This window comes from Saimiri boliviensis, chromosome 11 (assembly GCF_048565385.1).
Source record: "Saimiri boliviensis isolate mSaiBol1 chromosome 11, mSaiBol1.pri, whole genome shotgun sequence".
In the NCBI taxonomy this organism is placed as follows: domain Eukaryota; kingdom Metazoa; phylum Chordata; class Mammalia; order Primates; family Cebidae; genus Saimiri; species Saimiri boliviensis.
In genome coordinates, this window is record NC_133459.1 from 22,942,501 (window position 1) to 22,968,190 (window position 25,690).

Consider the following 25,690-nt stretch of genomic DNA (forward strand, 5'->3'; position numbering starts at 1 on the left):
ACTTACGAAATCCACAAAGGATTAACAGGCTGCTCTGATGCTTTTGGTAGAGTGAGAGAGAATTTGGTAATCTGTTAGAGATTATATTGCTGAGAACCTACTAGGGAAGACTATTTGTAAAATAGTAAGGATTATATATGTATCTAAGCCCCTATGGTAGACTTAAAAAATACTAATTTAAATGAGTTTTAGATTGGTTGATTTGTTGGTTGGTTGGTTTTGAAGTAACCTGTTTTTCTTCCTGTCATGTCTTTTTGCAGAATCCAGACTCCAAAATGATGCAAATCAACCTGACTGGATTTTTGAATGGAAAAAATGCTCGAGAATTTATGGGAGAACTGTGGCCCCTGCTGCTAAGTGCACAAGAAAACATCGCGGGAATCCCTTCTGCTTTCCTAGAGCTGAAGAAAGAAGAAATAAAACAAAGACAGGTAATAACCTTTTCTTTGTTGTAATGTTGATTTGAGAGTTGGCCAGGCTGCTGAGACACCTTAGGTTGTACATGACACAGTTAAGATCTTCATGTTGTTCTGCCTTGCTGTACTGTATTAAAACATTCAGTTTTGGTTCACTGCTCCTCTCTCCAACCAAACATTGAGCTTAGAATGTCATTTTCCTCACGAGGTCAAGAGATCAAGACCATCCTGGTCAACATGGTGAAACCTCGTCTTTACTAAAAATACAAAAAATTAGCTGGGCATGGTGGCGCGTGCCTGTAATCCCAGCTACTCAGGAGGCTGAGGCAGGAGAATTGCCTGAACCCAGGAGGCGGAGGTTGCGGTGAGCCGAGATCGCGCCATTGCACTCCAGCCTGGGTAACAAGAGTGAAACTCCGTCTCAAAAAAAAAAAAAAAAAAAGAATGTCATTTTCCCAGTCTGGTGGTTGGTAGATTTTTACAGATTCTTTTTTTGTTTTTTGTTTTCGTTTGTTTTTTTAATACGGAGTCTTTCTCTATCACCAGGCTGGAGTGCAGTGGTGTGATCTTGGCTCACTGGAACCTCCAACTCCCAGGTTCAAGTAATCGAACCTGAGTCAGCCTCCGGACTAGATGGGATTGCAGGCACATGCCACCAAGCCTGGCTAATTTTTGTATTGTTAGTAGAGACGGAGTTTCACCATGTTGGCTAGGATGGTCTCAATTTCTTGACCTTGTGATCTGCCCGCCTGGGCCTCCCAAAGTGCTCGGATTACAGGTGTGAGCCACTGAGCCCGGCCAATTTTTACATTTTTTTTTTTTTTTTGAGACGGAGTCTCAATCTATCACCCAGGCTGGAGTGCAGTGGCATGATCTCGGCTCACTGTGACCTTCACCTCCCAGATTCAAGCACTTCTCCTACTTCAGCCTCCCAAATACTGGGACTATAGGCATGTACCACTATGCCTGGCTAATTTTTTGTATTTTTGTTAGCGATGGGGTTTCACCGTGTTAGCCAGGATGGTCTCAAACTCCTGACCTCGTGATCCACCCACCTGGGCCTCCCAAAGTACTGGGATTACAGGCATGAGTCACCGCACCCAGCCCAAATTCTTACTAGTTGAGTGCATGTAGCTTAAAAGAAATTTGAATTTAGGTCAGGTGTGGTGGCTCACACCTGTAATCTCAGCACTTTAGGAGGCTCAGGCAGAAGGATCACCTGATATCAGGAGTTTGAGACCAGCCTGACTGACATGGAGAAACTCCGTCTCTACTAAATACACAAAATTACCTGGGCGTGGTGGCACATGTCTGTAATCCCAGCTACTTAGGAGGCTGAGGCAGGAGAATCACTTGAAACCCAGGAAGGCGGAGGTTGTGGTGAGCTGAGATCATGCCGTGGCACTCCAGCCTGGGCAACAAGAGTGAAATTGTCTCAAAAACAAAAAACAAAATAAAATAAATTTGAATTTAACACTGTAAAAGGTAAGCATAAGCTTTTTTTCTTTTTTCCTTTTTCTTTTTGAGACAGTCTTGCTCCTATCACCCCGGCTGGAGTGTGCTATGGCACAATCTCAGCTCACGCAACCTCAGCCTCCTGAGTAGCTGGCATTATAGGCAAGCGCCACCCCGCTTGGCTAATTCTTTTGTATTTTTAGTAGAGATGGGTTTTCACCATGTTGGCCAGGCTGGTCTAGAACTCCTGACCTTGTGATTCACCCACCTTGGCATCCTGAAGTGCTGGGATTGCTGAGCCACCAGGCCTGGCCAGCATAAGTTTTTTTTTTTTTTTTTTTTTTTTTTTTTTAAGACACACAAGTGATTCTCCTGCCTCAGCATCTGAGTAGCTGGGATTATTGGCACACACCACTACACCCAACTTTTTTTTTTTTTTTTTTTTTTTTTGAGACGGAATTTTGCTCTTGTTGACTAGACTGGAGTGCAGTGGCACGATCTCAGCTCACCACAACCTCTGCCTCCTGGGTTCAAGCGATTCTCCTTCCTCAGCCTCCTGAGTAGCTAGGATTATAGGTTTGTACCACCATGCCTGACTAATTTTGTAATTTTAGTAGTGACAGGGTTTCTCCATGTTGGTTGGTCTGGTCTCAAACTCTTGACCTCAGTTGATCTGCCCACCTCGGCCTCCTAAAGTGCTGGGATTACAGCGTGAGCCACCACACCCAGGTCCCATTTTTGTATTTTTAGGAGAGATGGGATTTTGCCATGTAGGCCAGAGTTATCTTAAACTCCTACCTCAAGTGATCTGCTTACCCTCAGCCTCCCAAAGTGCTAGGATTAATAGACATGAGCCACCAACCCAGCCAGCATAAGCTGTTAATAGGGGCAATACAGATGAAATCCCAGAAGAATAAGGCCAAAGTGAAAGTGATTTTTTTTTTTTAATAAGCTTGAAAGCATCTCTTTAGTTCAGGTCTTAGAGATTAATTTTCGCTGAGTATTTATTTGTAAATGCGTGGCGATGATACCAATCTTTTTTTTTTTTTTTGAGACGGAGTTTCGCTCTTGTTACCCAGGCTGGAGTGCAATGGCGCCATCTCGGCTCACCGCAACCTCTGCCTCCTGGGTTCAGGCAATTCTCCTGCCTCAGCCTCCTAAGTAGCTGGGATTACAGGCACGTGCCACCACGCCCAGCTAGTTTTCTGTATTTTTAGTAGAAACGGGGTTTTGCCATGTTGACCAGGATGGTCTCGATCTCTCGACCTCGTGATCCACCCGCCTCAGCCTCCCACAGTGCTGGGATTACAGGCTTAAGCCACAGCGCCCGGCGATGATACCAGTCTTAATGTGTATCTGTAGTGTGGGTGAAGAAAGAACAGTCTGGTTCGAAAGGAGGCTAACAGTTAATAGCATTGGTGTTTAGCAGATGTAGAAAGTATTCTTCAGTTTGTTGTTGTCAAATGTTCAACTGTGTGTACTTTGAAAACCTGGTCTTTGCAGATTGAACAAGAAAAATTGGCATCTATGAAAAAGCAAGATGAAGACAAAGATAAAAGGGATAAGGAAGAGAAAGAAAGCAGCAGAGAAAAAAGGGAGAGGTCTCGTAGCCCAAGAAGGTATCATACAATAGATGGATAACTATGTTTTATAGGTACTTTAGGTCTTGAGGAATTCTGTGTGTAGAAACTTTCTTAGTTAAAAAGGAATCTAACAGCACTATTCAGGGAATTTGTGTCATCATGCGGTTTTCATGGTGAACTGTGGCTTGCCTCTGGACTAAAGAAATTTGTCATCTTTTGTTTGAGACAGATTATTTAATAATAAGTGTCTCTCAAATCTTGATGAGGTATCAGACTTTAAATTCCTAAATCAAAACTTTAAACTTTTCTTCCATGTTGCTTTAGTTCATAACAGTTAATTTTTAAACTGTTTTTGAAAATGTACTCTGACTCTTTTTTTTCTTTGAATTTCCTTTCTTCTAAAAAGACATGTACTCAAAATCTGTACTCATTAGCCATTCATGTAATACCTAATTCCCTGTTCTGCTTTTCTTAGATGGTTGCACTGAACCCAAACTTCAGATCATTTAGTTTTCTTCTTCCTTCCAATGAGACTATTGTTAGGTTCACATTTTTAAATCCACGACTCAGCTTCTGTATTTGTGGTAAGAGGTGAGAACTCCATTAGGCTTTTTATTTTTAGGGTTCTGCTTACTTCTTTGATAAATGTCTGCTGGAATTAGTAAAGAGAAGAGATAATTTCTTTATCCCTTTCATTTATATGTTTGATACTAAAACCTCCTTATGGAAGTAATACAGAGCTAAGCACAAATTTTCATGTTGGTAACTACTTGACTACTGATGAAGTATGTCTGCCATTTTCCTTCTGTGTGAATAAGAAAAAAAACTTCAAGTTAGCAAGCTACTACTAAAAAGAAAGAGGGCTTCTCCTCTTCCAAGAAAACTATCTTCTGCATGTTTGATATATTTCTCTTTTCTGAAGAACATGTTGCCTTAATGGCACTAGTCATTTTTCTGGTATACCAAGACTCTTCTGATGAACCCTGTTGTAATCTGTCTGCATCTAAACGTTACATGTTTGGGAGTTTGATGTATTGATTTATTGTCATAGATTATCAGTTTGCTTTAAAGCATCCTCTTTGCCTCTGAAAAGTTGGTCTTTTGATCTCTGGGAGTGATTAAGAACCTAAGTCTAGAGTCCCAAGTCAGTGCTTTCCTCCCTTATAACTGATATATTCGAGAATGGTATCTTTTCATTTACTTATCTTTCTCTTCCCTGTTGAGTAGATGAGATTAAGATGTCTTATTTCCATAGGGAAACATGTCAGATGTAAACAACAGTAGTGTAACTAAACATTAATCCTCACTTCTCCCTTTGACTCTTCTCTCCCATTCCATGTTGTTCAAAAACCTGAAAAAAATTACTTTCATCCTAGACGCAAATCCAGATCTCCTTCCCCTAGAAGACGATCTTCCCCTGTCAGGAGAGAGAGAAAGCGCAGTCATTCTCGATCTCCCCGTCACAGAACCAAGAGCCGGAGTCCTTCCCCTGCTCCAGAAAAGAAGGAAAAAACTCCAGAGCTCCCAGAACCTTCAGTGAAAGTAAAAGAACCTTCAGTACAAGAGGCCACTTCTACTAGGCAAGTACATAAAAATTCATTTATAGTCACAATTTTAGATTGTTGATAGTGACTGTGAATATGACATCTCCGAGTTAAAATCAGACTACTTATTTTCCTTTTAGGTTTTTAAAATTACAAAATTAGTTTATTAAAAAGAAATTGTTTAGGAGAATATTCAAAGAAAATGCCCCAAAGATGGTGACCACTACTGTCTTTTGGTTGTGTTGCCTCAGGTATTTTATATATCGTAACTTGCTTTTTTTCCTCAATGTTTGTGGACAACTTTGCAGTTAATGTATGTGGTTGCCACATGGGGTGGCCCATGCCTGTAAGCTCAGCACTTGGGGAGGCTGACGTAGGCGAATCTCGCAAGCTCGGGAGGTCGAGACCAGCCTGGGACATGGTGAAACTCCGTCAGTACTAAAAAAAAATAATAACAAAAATTAGCTAGGCATGGTGGCACATGCCTATAGTCCCAGCTACTCGGGAGGCTGAGGTGGGCGAATCACTTGAACTTGGGAGGTTGAGGTTCCAGTGCACTCCAGCCTGAGTGACCCAGTGAGACCCTGTCTCAAAAGAAGAAAAGAAAATAAATTAGTTTCTCACTGGGTTTCACTGATAGGTATATGTGTATCTTTTGGAGCAAGAAACAAGTACGTAAATTTTGGAAAGTTTTACAAAGGAAGAAAGACTTTATTACATCATTGTATAATTAGAAGTCTTGAGTAGAAGAAGGAAAAAAAAAAAAGCTTTTGTTTCTACAGTGACATTCTGAAAGTTCCCAAACCTGAACCTGTACCAGAGCCTAAAGAACCTTCTCCAGAAAAAAATTCCAAAAAAGAAAAGGAGAAGGAAAAGACCCGACCACGATCTCGATCACGGTCCAAATCAAGATCCCGGACGCGGTCCCGCTCTCCTTCTCACACACGACCTAGACGGCGCCATAGATCTCGATCGAGGTGAGTTGTGGCTCTAAGATCAACAAAGATCTTGGGTTTTATATGCTACTCTACTGGGTACAATTAGATAAATAATTTCAAAACGGTGAAAGATGTTTAGTACAAATATTTTTTTAATGTACATGGAAAATTTGAGGACACTTTTCTGTGTGTCACAAAAATCTCTATTTAATGGAAAATTGTGATCCTAGAAATTTATTTTTTAAATGTGACCATTAAGAAAACTAAGCCAAGAAATTCCTCACTCCTGGTTTATTCAGGACCTAATTCTATTTATTATGGCAGATCATACTCACCTAGAAGGCGGCCAAGCCCAAGAAGGCGGCCATCTCCTCGAAGAAGAACTCCACCAAGGAGAATGCCTCCTCCACCAAGGCATAGAAGGAGTAGATCACCAGTAAGACGGTGAGATTTTTTTAATTTGGAGGTGTCAAGTGTTTGGCAGTTTTGGATAATTTTTCTTTTAGAATAATCTCTAAATTAATGTCCCCTGGAGGAAAGAACTCATTAGATAATATCTTCTAAAGAGCTTGTTTCATTTGAAGTGTAATGCAGTTGTTTATGTTATGAAAAATGTCTAGTCTGGTGTTGGAAAATAAAGGAGGAATTCATCATCTTATTGGTACTTTCTGTTAACTTTTAGCCTTCCAGACTTCACCAAGAAAGCCTATGTAAAGTAAGGGAATTGGCCACCTGCTCTTGGGCTTTTAACTGGCTTCTGAAAAGTACTTATTATAGGGCCAGTAAGCTCCCTTTACCAGTATTAAAGTAATTAATTTGCTATTATACTTTGAGAAAAGCATTTTTTGTGTAGTTTTTTTTTTTCATTATAGAAGTAATGAGGCTTATAAATAATTCAGACAGAAGTAGCATAACTTGGAAGTTTTCCATAATCCCAGGAGAATGTATCTGTGTTCCATAGATTAAATTGTTATTACTAGTTTCATGTCTAGTTATTTTTGAAAACCCCAACTGTACCAGCTTTTTTTTTTTTTTCCTCTTAAATCATTCTAAAATGAGCATAAGATAAAATATTTGTATCTTGGATGTATCACTTTAAACAAAAAGTTTGTGGCTGAATCTACCCAAAGTAAAGTCCTAGTTCACTGGTAGCAGAGTTTTTATGCTTCTTGACCATACATTTCACCTGGCTTTTGAAGGAACACGAATGATGAAGCTTCCAGTTATATTTTGGACAGAATTTTTTCTTTGAATCTTTTGAAGTTTTTTCAGGTAACCAAATCAACTTGGAAATAAAGAGGGGAAACATCAAATAAGCTCTGTAGAGTTACTTTGTTTCTGCAGTTAGGTTTTTCAGAGTCCCATACTTTTGAAAATTTTCTTCGGGGAGGGAGTTGTCAAGGTATGTTGAACAATTGCTATTGTTAGAAAGAATGGATGTGTTAACTGTTCATAGAGGAGATCAGTGAGGTAAATGGTCAGTCCGTTTTCATGCATCAACACTTTTCTAATTCCCCTTTAGGAGAAAAGTAATGCTGGTGCTTCCTAGTATGAGATTAGTGGAAACAGCTATTTCTTATACTGGAGTTTTGCAAACAGCATGTTTTAATTGTGCTTACTCAGCCATTTAGCATTCAGAATATTTTACAGATTGTTTTAAGATTCCCTTTCAGCCAGTTTTTATCTCACACTTAAGGTAGGGTTTCTTTTTTTCAGGTTCTCAGGAATTCTTCCGCCAAAGGTGAATTCTGCAGGTACACATAATTGCAACAGAACTTAACACAAATTTTGCCGCAGAATTCGAGAGGCCCCTGCTTCTAAGTTTATGTAGCTAAATGATTCTTAGTCTTGCACATCTTTTTAAAAAATGCAACCTAAAGGTTTCTCAACATTTTGTTATTAAATGAAAAATACCTTGCCACCCAAATTTTGTATGCAAACTCCAAAACACCAATACCATTCCTAAGGCAGAAGGACTAGTTAGTTATTTTATTGTAGCATTCTACCTGACAAGTTTTATAACTGGAGAGAGAACACAGACAGAAGCATATGTCAGATTAAGTTGTTTATTTAGTGTCAGAACTAGCTGTTTCCTGGCCTAGGTTACGGTTTTTTTCCCATTCTTTTGGACTCATTTATGTGCTTAGCTACATAAACTCAAAAGTCGGATAAAAATAGCTGTATTTTTGTGTAAACTGTTCATACCTGTAAGGCCATTCTTTGTAAGTGTACAATTAGTGAATATGAATACTTTATTCCACAGAAGAAGACGTTCATCAGCATCCTTGTCTGGGAGTAGTTCATCATCCTCTTCATCTCGTTCCCGGTCACCACCAAAGAAGCCTCCCAAGAGAACATCCAGCCCCCCTCGAAAAACTCGTAGGTTATCTCCTTCAGCAAGTCCTCCAAGGCGAAGGCACAGGCCATCACCTCCTGCAACTCCACCACCCAAAACTCGGCATTCCCCAACACCCCAGCAGTCAAACCGTACAAGAAAAAGTCGAGTTTCCGTGTCTCCAGGGAGAACTTCAGGTAAAGGTAAAAATCAAACATATATGAAACATGTTCTCCCTTTCTTTGGCTACAAAGCATAGTTATTGCTTCCTTTTCACTCTCAAAATATGAAATAGCTAGGTAATATTTGTATCTGATATTCTCTGTAGGTTTGCTTATAGGCTTACTTCTTTTCCTGCTTTAAAATCTTGGGGCTTTTTTATGTGTAAAAGAGTTTTGCTTTTAGCAAAGCCCTCTGGCATTACACAGATGGAGAAATCTATTACTAGCCATGGGCTGTTGGAGTTGGGGTAACATATCAAAGTTTGTGTTGGCATGATAAGGGATCATTTTATTACTAGGAGGCCGGTTAACTTTTTTTTTCAAGATTTTTGGTTTGATATCTTAAGTAAGAGGACTTCCTATTCTCAAAAGTTCTTTCTTGGCCGTGTTGCGCTCCCAAGCAAAGGACATAGTGTCCTCTTAAAAGCTGATTTATTTTTTTAATTTAGGCTCTAGGCAGGGTTCTTCTGAGTGTTCTCCTTGCTTTATTCTGCAGATTGATTTCTGAGGAATTTATGATCTGTGATCCTGCCAGGCAAGTAGAATGCTGTGTTAGTCTTGAGTGAAGGTTGTGGTCTATTGGGGTTTGTTCTGTGAGCATTAAATACGCATGGAAAAAACTGTAGTGTCCATTTGAACCAGGCTCTCTGGAGCTTAGGGCTGGAATGATACACACAGCCTAAAAGGTGAGTAGTAAGGGACGGGGAGGATCCTAAAAGCTGCTACAGCAATTGAATTTTAAGGAGCAATCTGTAGATTAACATATACTGGGGTTATTATGACCATATCGAAAATTGCAGGTAGAGCCAGGTGTGGTGACATGGAGCCTGTAGAGTCCCAGCTACTTAGAAGGCTGAGGCAGGAAGATCACTTAAGCCCAGAAGTTCAAGGCTGGCCTCAGCAACATAGTGAGATCCTGACTCTTAAAAAAGAGAAAATTTCAGGTTAGAAACAAAGAAATGAGGATAGGCAAAACTTTTATTCTATATTTTAATGAGCTTAATGAGACCGGCATTGCTAATTACTCACCCTGCTGCATTATCTCCTCACTCCCGGAGGCTGCAATGTGGTGATACCTACAAAGGCAAATTTTGCTTTCCTTTTTTGTGTCTGTGACAGGCATAGATAAGCTGACAGAGTGACAGGGTGACCAGCAGATGATGGTAGTCTGTGAAAAGTAATGTTTTCTGAATTGTGACATTTTAGTAGTGATAACATTGATTAAATAAGACATGTCCACTTTTTTTAGCCCCTTAGGCAGCTAGTGAAAGAGAACCCTTTAACTTTTCCAGGTTCAGTGCTCAGTTTGAGAGAGGGGCCACAGGATCACCATAACCTTATGCCCCATACTGCTTTTCAGCATTGGGAAAATTTCAGTCCGTTTTGTTTCCATATCCAAATCTGAAGCCCATGGCCCTGATCTATTTTGTCTTTTCCTGTGAAGTTTGTACTTCTGAATATTTATTCCTTGTCTGGAGCACAAAACTCTGGGGAAAAAAAAATGTAAATGTTTACACCTGTTAACTTTGCAAAAACACATCAAGTGATGATTTTTTTTTTCTATTTATATCATATAGCCAAAGAGTTAACAAAAGTACCCGAACAGAACTAAATCCTTGTTAAAATAGGTTTGTTGTTAACAAATACTAGATACTTTTTTAAAAGGCTCTTTACAGATGCTAATTTCTCGTGTTTTGGCATATGCTTTTTGCAAACAAGACAGAGTTGATACGTACATAGGAAAGAAGTAAGCCATGGTGAAGACAAGTATTTCTGTGGGTTTTAGGTTAGGGTTTCCATGTCCAAAAACCGTACCAAAAAGAGGCACTATAAGCAGTTTAGTCACAGGCTCCCACCACTGGAGCTGAATATTGGTTTGAGCTATACTTGGAAAAAACTTCTTCCTCCCTCAACCCCGTCAAAATAGAGCCAGCATCTCACTGTCATGCAGGCTGGAGTATAGCAGCCCAGTCATAGCTCACTGCAGCCTCCAACCCCTGGGTTTACAGGTGTGAGCCACCACACGGGGACCAGATATAACCTTTTATATTAAACCAATCCCAGCCCTCCATGATAAAATTTCAGAGCTAGAAAAGACCTTATGAATTGTCATCAAGAAACAGATTTTCAGGTTTAGGTGACTTAGTTAAGGTCAGCCAGCTAGGGATAAAACTTGAGTTGTCATTCCCAGTTAAATAATGGATACTTTTCCCAACTTTCCTACCCCAGAATTCCTCTTTGATTGCTAACGGTGAGAGACGGAGGGCAGGGGTAAAATTCTTTAGCTTCTCTACCTGGTAGTATGATTTCAGAAATTACTTTGCAGTTTCTACTGCTTAGAACAGTAACATCATTGAAATGTAATAGATTTTACGGTTATGTTTTCTGTAGTGGCTATTAATCAGGGCTTTAGGGCTCTGCTCTTGATAGTGGGCAAAAGAAGTGGGAGGGAGGCAGGAAAAGCATTTTGAGTAACTTACAGGTTAATTATTTGGAGTACAGTATACAGTCATCTGAAGGGATCTTAGGGGAGACATTTGTAATTATTGACATCTCATAGTTAAATTGACGTTATCTTAGTACATAATATAGTGCTTGGACTGATTAGTGACACAGTGAAGTATGTTACCACTATCTGTGCTGGTAGTGATGGTGTGGTAGTTTTGATTTATTTAGATTAGCTTGGCCAAATAAGTTGTGCTCTCTATCTAGACACTTAATGGTTACTTTATTGTTGCTGGTCACAGAGTAACTTACCTTTATAAGTGATCTTTTGGGCAGGTCTAAGATTAATAATTAATAGGACTGTTGGAGTAAATTTAAAATACTGGTTTTAAAGTTGCCTTCTAAGATTTCTGACTTCATGCTAGAATGATTTTGCCCCTTGAATACTTAAAACATTAACGTAACAAAGTAAATGGTGTAAAGTCTCATCTAGAAAAATAGAAATCTGAAGTGTTAGTATTTGTGATATCAATAATGCTATGATTCAATTGTATTGAACCAGGATAGGAGTATATAGATTATACTTGTTATTTCTTTGAATTTGTTAAGATGCAAGTATTAAATATGCTTTGCTATTTGTACTTTCATGGTTCCTGATATCTAACTGAGTGATAACCATTCTTTACCCAATTCAGTGATTTGTCCAAATGGCTTATTAGTTAGAGATTTTAATAAAAGTTTGTTCATTGAAAAGGCATACTGGTAAATTCTTCATTTTGACTACTTTAGCAAAGATGTGATTACTGTGTTAGATCACTGGTTCTCTAATTACTGCCCCTTAGAATAAACCATTGTAGAATTCTGAATGTGAGTGCCTGTTAAATGAGATGTACCTGCATTCTGAGTCAAACATTCCATGGTAATTGCTTTAATCACACCAGACAGGTATAAGGATCCTGAAGGGATCAAATTGTCGGTATGTTTATTTCTTACAGGGATGTTCTCAAGTGGTATTTCAGGTTAATCTATGGTATATGTATTACTGTATGTGAATATACTTAAAGATTTTCATTGTAGCAATTGATAGATACTATAAGCAGAGATAGTTGTTCAGATCAGAACCCATGCACTGAAAATAGACTCTTGGATTCACATCTTAGCTCACTTAAATTGCCTTGTGACTGAGGTAAAGTTGCTTCTTTTTAAGCCTCAGGTTTCCTCTCTTGTGAAACGGGGCAGGGAGAAAGGGATGTGATACTAGCAAGTGTTCATAGTATGTATAATACAGCAGGCTTACAAAAGGTAATTAACAATTTGCCATTGTTAAAAGACAGTTGGATAATTCATAGGATACTCACTGATATCTTACTACGTAGGTATAGAAATGCCTTTTTTTTTTTTTTTTTTTTTTTTAAACAACTCTTTGGAAAGAATCCTTGAGTCTTCTCATTTAATAAGTTTTGCCATTTGTGTTGGTCTACTTTTTTTCTTGGGTGTTTTAAATCCCTTGTGCTGTTGTGAAGATTATGCTCTACATAAAGAACCTTTAGCCTGTTGGGCAGCCATTCTTCTTTTCTAGACCAAATATCTTTGTGAAAGTTTCATCAGATCCTATTTCCTAATCATTTATCATCTTTTACTTTTCTGAACCCACCTATAGAGGTTACTTAAAAGCTTTCATGTTGATGAAGTCTCTGAAGTTGAGTGTGAGAGAGTGAGTGTGGGTATGGAGGGTGTATGTTTTAGATTGTGGAGCTCAAGTAGCACTCAGTAGCAGCTCTCAATTTCTCTTAACTGTTGATTTTCTTAGGAGAATCTCAAGATTTGGAAATCATTGTATAACTTTTTGAGGCCTTTCATTAAACATTTAAAAATTCTTGTTTCACTTCAGATAGTGTTCGGATATGACAAGAAGGTCTTGAGGGAATTTTTAAATTCTTGGTAAATTATCTTTGAGAATAGTCACACCCATTTTTGTGAGACCAGAGTCATCTTGGCTGGGTGCAATGGCTCATGCCTGTCGTCCCAACACTGGGAGGCTGAGGCAGGAGGATTGCTTGAGGTCAGGATTTCAAGACTAGCCTGACTAATATAATGTTGGATCCCATCTTTATTTAAAAATAATAAATTTTAAAAATTAAAAGGTATCTTGTATAGCCCCTTTTTTGTACATAAGCCTTTTCCCCACCCTTACTCTTTTTTAGTGACAAAACATAAAGGTACTGAGAAAAGAGAATCCCCTTCACCAGCACCGAAGCCTAGAAAAGTAGAGTTATCTGAATCGGGTAAGTGTGTGTGTGTGTGTGTGTGTGAGATGTTGATTTTTTTTATACATTTGGTCATCCCTTTCTGCTTGACAATTGAGTATAGGATAAGAGCTAAGACTCTGAAGTCAAACAGACTTGGTTGGAATCCCCCATTCCAGCCTTTAACTGTTTCTATTTTGATTAACTTATCTGAACCTTACTTCTCTGGTCTCTGAAATAGGGACAGTAGAGGTTTTTGGCCATTAACTGTATCTGCTTGTAAAATGCTTGGCACCCAGCCTGACCTGTAATAAATGCCTAAATAAATTTGATTATATTTGGTGAAGATAGTCTAAATCAGCATGTAAATTGGCATTTTAAACAACTTTAAAAAAAGTGATATTTTTGATCCAACTGATATTTTGATCAGATGAAGGTTTGAGAGACTGTTTTCCTGTTCAAATGTCAAATTTTCTATATGCGTAACTAAAGAAACACTTTGTAAATGCATCCATCTTTCAGAAGAAGATAAAGGTGGCAAAATGGCTGCAGCAGATTCTGTGCAGCAGAGACGCCAATACAGACGACAAAACCAGCAGTCTTCATCTGGTATGGGCAGCGATTACGTTTTTTTTCTATTACATTTCCTAATAATAAATATTTTATATATAAACATCTGTGTATAGGCCAGCTGCAGTGGCTCATGTCTGTAATCCAGCACTCAGGAGACGGAGGCAGGAGGATCACTTGAGCCCAGAAGTTCAAGACCAGCCTGGGCAACACAGTGAGACCTCATCTCTAAAATAAATAAATAAATAAATAAATAAACATCTATGTGCAGCACGGGTACTTACTTGCCTACATAGAAATCTGTCTAAGGGGTCAGGTGCGGCGGCTCAAGCCTGTAATCCCAGCACTCTGGGAGCCTGAGGCGGGTGGATCACAAGGTCAAGAGATCGAGACCATCCTGGTCAACATGGTGAAACCCTGTCTCCACTAAAAAAAAAAAAAAAATACAAAAAATTAGCTGGGCTTGGTGGCACGTGCCTGTAATCCCAGCTACTCAGGAGGCTGAGGCAGGAGAATTGCCTGAACCCAGGAGGCGGAGGTTGTGGTGAGCCAAGATCGTGCCATTGCACTCCAGCCTGGGTAACGAGCGAAACTCAGTCTCAAAAAAAAAAAAAAAAAAAAAAAAGAAATCTGTCGTAAGAAGGTGGGATTTTCTTTTTCTTTTCTTTTTTTTTTTAAGTCCTTTTGCAAAATTTAATCTTCTGTTACATTGTTATAAAAGTAATAGGTCCCTAGGATACAATAGTGAAACAGAAAACAGAAGTATAAAATTGAAAAGTATCATTCTTTTTTTTTTTTTTTTTTTTTTTTTTGAGACGGAGTTTCGCTCTTGTTGCCTAGGCTGGAGTGCAATGGTGTGATCTCGGCTCACCGCAACCTCCGCCTCCTGGGTTCAGGCAATTCTCCTGCCTCAGCCTCCTGAGTAGCCAGGATTACAGGCACGCGCCACCACGCCCAGCTAGTTTTTTGTATTTTTTTTAGTAGAGATGGGGTTTCAACATGTTGACCAGGATGGTCTCGATCTCTCGACCTCGTGATCCACCCCCCTCGGCCTCCCAAAGTGCTGGGATTACAGGCTTGAGCCACCGTGCCCGGCCCGTATCATTCTTTTTCAAGCCCTCCAGTGCTTTTATTCAGGAATTTTGTGTGCATATAGAAAAAGGAAAAGATAAAACCACATAGAAGCTCAGCCTCTGACCTGTAATTAATGGGTTCTATAGATATGTTGCCTCCCTTTTTAACTTAACAGTATATTTAGAACATCTTTTCCTATTCTTAAAAATCTAGACTGGGTGCAGTGGCTCACGCCAGTGATCCCAGCACTTTGGGAGGCCAAGGTCAGGAGTCCGAGACCATTCTGGCCAGCAGGGCAAAACCCCATTTCTACGAAAAATACAGAAATTAGCCGGGCATAGTGGTGTGCACACCTGTAATCCCAGCTACTTGGGAGGCTGAGGCAGGAGAGTCCCTTGAACCCAAGAGGCAGAGGTTGCATTGAACTGAGATTGTACCACTCCACTCCAGCCTGGGAGCCTGGGTGACAGAACAAGACTTTGTTTTTTTAAAAAAAAAAAAAAAAAAACAACTACCCTATTCATTTTGCTTGTTGCATTTTTTTATTACAAAAATATACTAGGCTGGGCGCATTAGTTCAAGCCTGTAATCCCAGCACTTTGTAAGGCTGAGGTGGGCAGATCACTTGAGGTCAGGAGTTGGAGACCAGCCTGGCCAACATGGCAAAACCCTGTCTCTACTAAAAATACAAAGATTATTCAGGTGTGATGGTAGAGGCCTGTAATCCCAGCTACTCTGAAGGCTCAAGCAATCTCTCTGCTTTGGCCTCCCAAAGTTCTGGGATTACAGGTAGGAGCCACTGTGCCCAGAGTGTGCCATCTTGATTGGATTGCACTGTGGAAATGATTTCTATGTCTTATTTGTATAATGAATATACCTGGCTTTGAAATCATTGAGCAGATATTGATAACGATTCTGTTCAGAACTGGTGGCTTATTTATATACATGCTTACACTAATGAACACTCCATCCACCTAGATTTGGAAAACTTGGATAGATTCAAGCACAAACGTAGTGTAACATTTTTTTTGTTGTGTAATTATAGACTCTGGCTCCTCCTCCTCCTCAGAAGATGAACGACCCAAGAGATCCCATGTGAAGAATGGTGAGGTTGGCAGGCGGCGGAGACATTCCCCTTCCCGGAGTGCCTCTCCATCACCACGGAAGCGCCAAAAAGAGACTTCCCCTCGGTAACATCTTTTCTTAAGTGGTCTTCCCTGTGTTCTGTAATTCTCATATAACTTGGGACTAAAGAATTTGGTTGACTCCTTTATTTCAAGTACTTGGATGTGGTTGGATTTTTGTTTGGTTTTTAGGGTTTTTTGTGTTTCGCTTTGTTGGGCGGTTATTAAATTAGAACTGGTAAATTTTAAACCACCATGCCATATATGTGTGCATGATTAGAAGAATAAACCAAACAGTTACAGCAATAACTCCTTAACACCTTTGAATATTTTTAAATATCTTCATTAATGGTATTTAATCCACCCAAGTAAATAATTGAATGAATAGAATTCTTGACATTTGTTTTTCTCCACTGCTCTCAGGATGCAGATGGGAAAGCGATGGCAATCGCCAGTGACTAAAAGGTTGGTTAGACACTACTTTGTAAATTAGGGTTACATGTCAAAAAGTTTTAGTAACTTAATTTTCTGTTTAGGTGACCTCACCTCATTCTTAAATGTATGGTAGCTGTGGCTGTGGCTGTCCAGTTCCTAAGTTGTTTTGGTTTGAGTATTTTTTAAAAACACATTGGATTAGTGACAGGAATATACATGAGCTATTTGTTTTAGACCCTTATTTGAACTTAGATTTTTAATATCTGGTTATGCTGTTTTGTGATAATTTGCATCACCTTATATCAAGTGGCACACAGATTTTAACAGTATCTGTATACTTTTCAAGAGATGGGATTAATTGCTCCTTAGATTTGTGGGTGTATTTGTTATGACATTAGGGAGGGCAAGAAGAACTAGGGAGAAACTTTAGAAATATTTAAAATGATTGGAAGACTTTGGCCCTGTTCAGTAGAAAGGTGGGCTGCATATCTTTATTGAAACTTTTGATTATTAGTGTCAGTGTGACCATGAAAATGTAAAATTTTAGAGCCAAACCCTAATTCAGGCTTTAATCTCATAAGTGAGAAGACAGAGGCCCTGATGTGGCAGTTTCTTAGGGTCACAAAGTGACAAAGTCAAATATTAGCCCTATGCCTTTGACATTACACTAGTCTGTCTTAACCAGCTTTCTGTTTTGGGGAGCCTTAGCTGCTACTGAATTTTGAAGTATTTATCCTTGCTGAAGCTATCCCACTGTCCTTTTCATAGCTTAATTTTTGAAGCTGCGTTCTTTTAGGTAATCTCATCAGTGAGAGTATTTTCTTGGAAAGGAACCAGTGAGCGGTGTTTTTAGTGGAGCAAAAAAAAGCACAGGATATTTCTCTGTGGAGAAAACTTCTGCTTGATACTGAAAGATAAAAACCTAAAAAAGATCAGTTTGGATGCTAAAGCATTCTTTTCCCAACTGTAATTACTCTTGGCATTTGTGAAGTTGCTAGCACAGCAACTAAACAATTGCTTTTCAGAGTTAGATTAGTGGTGCAATGTATTCTCTTCGATCTCCCCTCCCCACCAAATTATGGAACTACTTTCTGTTCTGGAAAGAGATTTCTCACTGCAGTACAATCAACACTGATGCTTATTGCTCTACTCCAGGATGTTTTTGTTTTGTTTCTCATCATTTAAAAAGTATTTTAAATTATATACTGGCAGCTTCAAGTTTAATGCCATTAGAAATTGCCATCGGGTTCCTAGGATTTACAGATGGAGGAAGGATTATCTGGAATTATGCTTCAGTATCATATTTTAGAAGGAGAGATACAGTCCGGTCTCAGATATTTTATATGTAAAGTGTTAGTGTGAAGCATTAGTCCTCAAAAAGCATAAGCAAATTTAAGTTGGAAAATTTAGTAATGAATTTTAGGATTTGGTGTGTTCAGTTAACATAGCTTTCCTTAGTTTCAAAGGGGAACCAAGACAAAACATAATTCCAGATTCATAGGAAACATGAGTCCTGTCCTGGGCAAAAAAATTAAGAGCTTGGAGCAGAGACATCCAGATTTGGGTCTTAAGCCACTTGAGACTTAGCATTTTTGAATTTCTGTATTAGAGTTTCTAAAGCAGTTGATTCCTAACAAAGAATCAGAATCACCTGGAGAGTCTTTCCAAAAAACACCTGACTGGACCTTAGCCCGGACCTGGTAGACATAAATCTCACATAAGCTTCCCAGGTGGTTCTAATGTGTATCCCAAATAAAAAGCAGTGCTCTGATTCGGTGTTGCCAAACTTGTTTCACTCTGTGTCATGTGAAGAATGTTTTCTATTATGATCCAGAGTAAAACAAAAATTTCGCAAAACGGTATTTACCTTTGTCACAAGTAAAACACTGTGGTTTTATTACTGAGGGTTTTTTTTGTTTGTTTGTTTGTTTGTTTGTTTTAAGGAAGAAAGGGAGGGAGGGAGGGGAAAAGGAAGGGGATATTACTAAGTTTTTAAATGCTGCCACCCAGGGTCTTGAAATGATCTTGACTTACAGTTTGAAAAACAGTGTTCTGAAACTTAGTAGTAACCATTGCTGCCCTTGGGGTTAATGATAATTGAAACCTTGTCTTCTGGATCACTTAACTGTAGATGCAGCTGACTCAAAATTAACTATAGGCCTGTAATCCCAGCTACTCAGGAGGCTAAGTCATAGAAAATCACTTGTACCCAGGAGGGGGAGGTTGCAGTGAGCCAAGATTGTGCCATTGCACTCCAGCCTGGGCAACAGTGCAAGACTTCATCTCAAAAAAAAAAAAAAAAAAATTAACTAAATTATTCTTGGTTTAGTGGTAGACGGAGGAGAAGTCCAACCCCACCACCCACCAGAAGGCGACGGTCTCCTTCACCCGCCCCTCCTCCTCGACGGCGCAGGTCTCCCACACCACCACCACGACGAAGGTACGTTGCCAAATATGCTAAGTGGAGCATCTCCCAGCCCTCCACACACGTAAGATGAGTAATGGTGCCCACTTCATAACAGGGTTGGAGAGAGGTACATCTCGTGTGCGTGTGAAAACCCAATCATCATGCTTATGAACTACAAAAGTATCTCTGAATTTTTCTGATTATTACATGTTACTAGAGTTAGTAGACTAGCATGGTTCAGCCAGTCAAAGATCAAATATGACTCCATTTTTATGAAGAGTCTAGAACACACAAATCTGAAATAGAAAATAGATTAGGGTGGCGTGGACATGGGGGTGGTAATGGCTGCCGAACTATATGAATATACTAAAACCATTTAATTGTACATTTTAAATGGGCAAACAGGTAGATTTTATAGCATTTCCTGGATACCTCTGTAGTATGCTTACCAATTATGCCAAACCTCAGTCTAATTATTAGGAAATACCAGACAAACCCAAATTGAAAGTTATTCTACTGAATACCTGACCAGTATTTAAAAGTATCAGTCATGCAAAACAATGACACACAGTCACAGATTGGCAGGAACTAAAGAGATGTAAGGTCCTAGAATAGAAAAGGGACATTCTTCAGTGGAAAACTGGAATGGTTTTGCTGTTTTAGTAATACTAAGTAGTTGGGATTGCAGGCACCTTCCACTGCACGCAGCCGGTTTTTGTATTTTTAGTAGAGATGAGTTTTCACCATTTTGGCTAGGCTGCTCTCAACTTCTGACCTCAGGTGATCTCCCGCCTCAGCCTCCCAAAGTTCGGGGATTACAGGTGTGAGCCGCTGCACTCGGCCTGGCTGCTGCTCTTGAATGCCTATTACATGCCTGTAAAGCCTAGGTGCTTTATGTGCTTTACTAGTCCTCAAAGTGACCTTGCTTAATAGTTGGTATTGTTTGCATTTTTCAGGTGAGAAAATAGGGGGTTCAGAATTATTGAATAATTGTCCAAATACAGTGATGAAACTGTTCCCTACCACATTGCCAAAATATGGCCTATTGTAAAGCTAACTCTGGGCAGGCATTTACTTCAAGTTGAAATACTGCAAGATCCAAGAGGAAATTAGGCAGTTGGGGCTGAATGTTATAGTCAAGTCTAATTCCTAAGAGCTAAGTTAGTTTTGTATAGGAATTAAGCATTAAGAGAAAGGCCAAGTTGGTCTTTCCTGGAGATGCATTCTGCCTAGCAATAGTAGACTTCTGTTGAAAAGTGGTCTTTTGAGACAGAAAATGGAACAGTCTTTTTGAGGGGAGGTAGAAGTGTCTTTAAGGCTTGCGCAGTGAACTCTTAATTATTCATACAGAGTCCAAATGCTAATTCAGAGAGGATACTATATAAGATGCTCTTGAAAGCACAGACTTCCTAAGTGACTGTAATGGGGTCCTTCTAATACAGTAACTTGGTTATTGTATGATAACTGATGTTCACAGTTAATTTGTTATACAGTGCAAAGATTCTCTTTACAAAAAAAGATTGTTGATTTCATATAGTTGTTAAAAGACTTCACAAATTCACCTTTTCCAAAAATTGCAAATTTTTGTTAATTCAAATGCCTTTTTTTTTCCTTTTTGTACTTAGTCCTGCAGACAAAATGCCCTGTGTTGTAGTCAGCTGAGATAAGCAAGTTTTATTGATATTTAAGTGAGACTATAAAGATGGCATGTTCACTTAATAAATATATTCCCCTTTGCCTAGTGGTAACTATGGTGTAGCCAAAATTACTGATTACTTCTCTCTTCATCCTGTTTCTGTATTTTGTTGAGCCTTTCAGCTTAATAATGTGTATTTTTCCTAGGACTCCTTCTCCGCCCCCACGTCGGCGCTCACCTTCTCCTAGAAGATACTCTCCTCCAATACAGAGGAGATACTCTCCTTCTCCACCTCCAAAGAGAAGAACAGCTTCTCCTCCTCCCCCTCCTAAACGAAGAGCATCACCATCTCCACCACCAAAGCATCGGGTCTCCCATTCTCCACCTCCCAAACAAAGAAGCTCCCCAGTCACCAAGAGACGTTCACCTTCATTATCATCCAAGCATAGGAAAGGGTCTTCCCCAAGCCGGTCTACCCGGGAGGCCCGATCACCACAACCAAACAAACGGCATTCGCCCTCACCACGGCCTCGAGCTCCTCAGACCTCCTCAAGTCCTCCACCTGTCCGAAGAGGAGCGTCCTCATCACCCCAAAGAAGACAGTCCCCATCTCCAAGTACTAGGCCCATTAGGAGAGTCTCCAGGACTCCGGAACCTAAAAAGATAAAAAAGTAAAAATATTTTATGCCTTTTGGTTAGGAATACTTAACATAGCTCTTTATATTTGGAAGCTCCCCTTCCCCATATAAAAGGAATAAGTTGCCGGGCGCGGTGGCTCAAGCCTGTAATCCCAGCACTTTGGGAGGCCGAGGCGGGTGGATCACGAGGTCGAGAGATCGAGACCATCCTGGTCAACATGGTGAAACCCCGTCTCTACTAACAATACAAAAATTAGCTGGGCATGGTGGCGCGTGCCTGTAATCCCAGCTACTCAGGAGGCTGAGGCAGGAGAATTGCCTGAACCCAGGAGGCGGAGGTTGCGGTGAGCCGAGATCGTGCCATTGCACTCCAGCCTGGGTAACAAGAGCGAAACTCCATCTCAAAAAAAAAAAAAGGAATAAGTTATGAATATGAGCTTTTAAGCCAAACTTCAGGTTCTATTTACAGATCCTATTTCCTTTTGGGGATAGTTTCTATGGCATAAGTTAAATGCCATAGGCTTTTACTTGGTTCTTAGCAGTTATCAATTTGTTTTTGAGGGATATGCTTCCAAAACTAAATTTGAGTGATACGTAGAACATTTCTTGTGTGTGATGTAAGGAGCTAGCATTACTAATTTTATATAAGTATTAACAGAACGGATAGAGGATTACGGGGCTATAGCCGCCCTCTAGGAAACAGGTGACGTACATTGGACGTTAGTAGAATCAACCAACAATCTAAGTGCTATAAAAACATTTGAAATTCGTTAACTGGCTGTACAATGTAGTTGGGTTGTTTTCTCATATGAAGAGAAGTCTGTTCTCAATGCTGAATGTTTTCTTTTTTGTCTAGGGCTGCTTCACCAAGCCCACAGTCTGTAAGGAGGGTCTCATCCTCCCGATCTGTCTCCGGGTCTCCTGAGCCAGCAGCTAAAAAGCCCCCAGCACCTCCGTCCCCCATCCAGTCTCAGTCACCGTCTACAAACTGGTCACCAGCTGTACCGGTCAAAAAGGCCAAAAGCCCGACACCAAGCCCGTCACCACCCAGAGTATGTGTCTGCCTTGTTTTGGATGCCCTTTTATAAACATGTATGTGGTCAGTTTGAAGCAGAGAAAGTATCATTGGGGTATTAAAATATTGGTGTTTAAATTTTTTTTTACCCCATTTGTGAGTTAGAGATCTGATCTTGGCCAGGATTCTGTCTTGCGTAAAATCAGTGGTTAGATGTCCATCTGTTTTTTTGTTTGTTTTTTGAGACAGGGTCTCACACTACCATCCAGGCTGGAGTGCACATCATAGCTCACTGCACTCTAAAACTCCTAGACTCAGCTGGTTGCAGTGGCTCACACCTGTAATCCTAGCACTTTGGGAGGCCGAGGCAGTCACAAGGTCAGGAGTTCTAGTCTAGCCTGACCAGCATAGTGAAACCCTGTCTCTACTAAAAATAAAAATAACTGGGTAGGGTGGCACATGCCTATAGTCCCAGCTACTCAGGAGGCTGAGGCAGGAGAATTGGTTGAACGTGGTAGGCAGAGGTTGCAGTGAGCTGAGATTGCACCACTGCACTCCAGCCTGGGCGGCGAACAAGATTCCATCTCAAAAGAAAAGAAAACTCCTAGACTCAGGTGATTGCTTTGCCCTAGCCTCCCAAGTAGCTAGGATTACAGGCACATGCCACTACACTTGGCTGACTTTAACTTTTTGTAGAGACAGGGTCGTCTTGTGTTGACCAGGCTGATCTTGAACTCCTGGCTTCCAGTGATCCTCCTCCTATGGCCTCAGATGTCCATCTTTAATTGGGTTGACTGAATAGTTGTGCAGGCTACCTGGATTGTGAGGAATTTTCAGTAATTGCTTAGAAATGTGAAATTGAGCTGGGTGCGGTGGCTCACACCTGTAATCCCAGCACTTTGGGAGGCTGAGGCGGGTGGATCACGAGGTCAAGAGATCGAGACCATCCTGGTTAACATGGTGAAACCCTGTCTCTACTAAAAATACAAAAAAAAATTAACTGGGCATGGTGGCACGTGCCTGTAATCCCGGCTACTCAGGAGGCTGAGGCAGGAGAATTGCCTGAACCCAGGAGGCGGAGGTTGCGGTGAGCCGAGATCACACCATTGCACTCCAGCCTGGGTAACAAGAGCGAAACTCCGTCTCAAAAAAAAAAAAAAGAAATGTGAAATTGAAATATGGATTAAATTATTATAGCGGAGCAAGACTGCTACATATTATTATGGGGGAGATAGAGATATTCCCATTTAATTCTCACAAGAGCTTTATCAGGTAGGGATTATTACACTTATTTTAAATAAAAAGGTCTCAGAAAAATTCAACAATTTTTCTGAGGTCAAATAGTTCAGGAACTGGAATTCAACTGGAGATGGCCCCTGACTTGGAATACTTTTCTTGGCGATAATTGGTCTTGGGCCTTCCCTACTCACACCCTCTAAAGCCTTTCAGAAATCTTGAGATTTGTCCCTTGGGGATTTGAGGAAATAAAATGTTCAGTTGGACAGAATATTAATCAGATGGATGATAAATGCTGGGTGGTTTTGTTTGTCTTTTCCCTAGAATTCGGATCAAGAAGGAGGTGGAAAGAAAAAGAAGAAAAAGAAGGACAAGAAACACAAAAAGGATAAGAAGCACAAGAAACACAAAAAACACAAGAAGGAAAAGGCTGTGGCTGCAGCTGCTGCGGCGGCTCTAACCCCTGCAGCCACTGCAGCTGCCACCACCACGCTAGCACAGGAAGAGCCAGTGGCAGTGCCAGAGCCCAAGAAGGTATTTATGAACTCTGTACGTGGCTGCCTTGCAGTATACATACAGGTAGCAGAGTCATTCTGTTTTGAGCGTTAGCAACATTGTTTTATCCACTAATTGGCTACTCTGAGATAAAATTCGTATACCATATAGTTCACCCATTTAAAGTGTGTAGTTCCCTGGGGGTTAGTATATTCGGTCATGTAGCCATCCCCCACACTTTGATTCTGCCCTTGACTCAGCTTTTCCTACTAGGCTCTCAACACTTATTAACCCTGTAAATTCTCTTTTTTTTTAGGAGACTGAAAGTGAAGCTGAAGATAACCTTGATGACTTAGAAAAGCACCTGCGTGAAAAGGCCCTGAGATCAATGAGGAAGGCCCAAGTGTCCCCACAGTCTTAGGTGGAAACGTTTATTATGATGTAAATTTTATTTGGTTTGTACGCAGTTCAATTTCAAAATTGCTAAAAATGTGTTTGAGCTTTAGACTATAACATTTGTTGTAATAATTGCTAGGTTGAAGTTCACCATGTAAAAAAAAAGGGCATGGATTTACATTGCAAAAGGTGTCCACGGTGTATTAGTGACATTCTTTCATTGACAGCTGACATAATTCATTTAGAGTGAAATATTTTAAGCCAAAAAAAAAATTCCCTTTTTAAAAAAGGGGATTTAAATACTCTTGGCATTTTTATGGTTCCTTTAAATGCCCTGGCTATTCCCAGAGGGGTTTATTGTTTGTTTTTTGTTTTCGGTTTTTTTGTTTTTCTTTTTCTTTACATTTTTTTCATTTGAGTCTTAGCACCCATTTAAGTTATGCTTCTGACCTCGTATGGTCTGTAAGCTTGCCCAGAAATAAGACCACTCTCTTGAACTACCACAAAAATATAAATGAATATTTTAATGCCACAATCTTTCCTGTTGCCTGTGGAGTCTCTGCTGAAGTGAATCAGGATTCGAGCTCTAGAATAAGACAGAAAATGAAAGCATGTTGTTTGCCAGGACACTGTGGGTTTATATTGATGTGTAACAAGTTGATTTGGAACACTGGACTCATTCTATTCTGGTTTTGTTTTTTGTTTTGTTTTGTTTTGTTTTTTCTTTTGTAAAGGCAATGAGCTAGTCCCAGGAAGGATCCTTCAGTTACATAAAATTTTGTTTAATGAAATGTCATGGCTCTGTTCATATTTTTGTCTTGTTCTTCCAGTTGGTATAGACAACTTTCAGAACTCTTATATTTGGAAGGCTGGAAGGGCCCAGACTTTGGAATAGTGTCTTGGTTTCACTGTTTTTGTTGTGATTTTTTTTTTTTTTTTTTGCTTTTTTTTTTTTTTTTTAAACTAAAGCTATATAAAGCTTGTGGATTAAACAGAATAAATTTCTAAATTTAAAAATTTTGCCACTCACTTTTACTTTTACTTTCTTAGTAGTGCACCATAAACCTTTTGGTGTGTTGGGAGTTGGGCAAGGGAAAGAAAAGGTGATGAAATTAAGGTTTTACTATCTTTGAACAACTACTGTGTTGAGCACTATGAAGGCAAAGTCTCAGCATGTAAATAGAACATTTAAAATACCAGTGGGACAAGTCCGCCAGGCAGAGGGAAGAGCATTGCATTCAGACAGTGCCTGTGTGCTCCCAGAGGCAGAAGGAGCCTGGCATGTCAGCAAGTGAATGAAAGCTAAGGAACGACTGGAACACCCTGTCAGGGCTCTGTGTGCCCCTGTCTGTGTGCGTGTGCTTAGTATTTAGCTATCTACAGTCAAGTTCATTTTGCATTTAAAATTTTAGAGGAAACTTGGAGTTGTTAACGTAGTATGAGGTAAAATAGCAACATTCATGTGAAGTTCACTAGAAACC

At 39.9% G+C, this 25,690-nt stretch overlaps 1 protein-coding gene and 1 non-coding gene across 19 annotated transcripts in view; one reads left to right on the plus strand and one right to left on the minus strand.

The window, feature by feature from the left end:
* Nucleotides 1-25,237, plus strand: part of SRRM1 (serine and arginine repetitive matrix 1) — a 30,327-nt gene extending 5,090 nt beyond the window's left edge. For 2 of the 18 annotated variants that reach the window (XM_039473684.2, XM_039473698.2), the window contains 15 exons: nt 261-431; nt 3,375-3,490; nt 4,831-5,034; nt 5,781-5,975; nt 6,261-6,380; nt 8,200-8,474; nt 13,142-13,222; nt 13,706-13,792; nt 15,873-16,017; nt 16,375-16,416; nt 18,716-18,826; nt 20,636-21,100; nt 21,924-22,119; nt 23,643-23,852; nt 24,130-25,237. In XM_039473684.2, coding sequence (XP_039329618.1) covers nt 261-431; nt 3,375-3,490; nt 4,831-5,034; nt 5,781-5,975; nt 6,261-6,380; nt 8,200-8,474; nt 13,142-13,222; nt 13,706-13,792; nt 15,873-16,017; nt 16,375-16,416; nt 18,716-18,826; nt 20,636-21,100; nt 21,924-22,119; nt 23,643-23,852; nt 24,130-24,234 — 2,523 coding nt within the window. In that variant the 3' untranslated portion in view covers nt 24,235-25,237. Of the gene's footprint in view, nt 432-3,374; nt 3,491-4,830; nt 5,035-5,780; nt 5,976-6,260; nt 6,381-8,199; nt 8,475-13,141; nt 13,223-13,705; nt 13,793-15,872; nt 16,018-16,374; nt 16,417-18,715; nt 18,827-20,635; nt 21,101-21,923; nt 22,120-23,642; nt 23,853-24,129 lie in introns of all 18 variants that reach the window. The other 16 variants (XM_039473688.2, XM_039473703.2, XM_039473690.2 and 13 more) reach the window with 14 other exon arrangements.
* Nucleotides 18,875-18,977, minus strand: LOC120366259 (small nucleolar RNA U13). The gene has a single exon (XR_005580989.1). It is a non-coding gene; the product is annotated as a small nucleolar RNA U13 (small nucleolar RNA).
* Nucleotides 25,238-25,690: the final 453 nt, after the last annotated feature.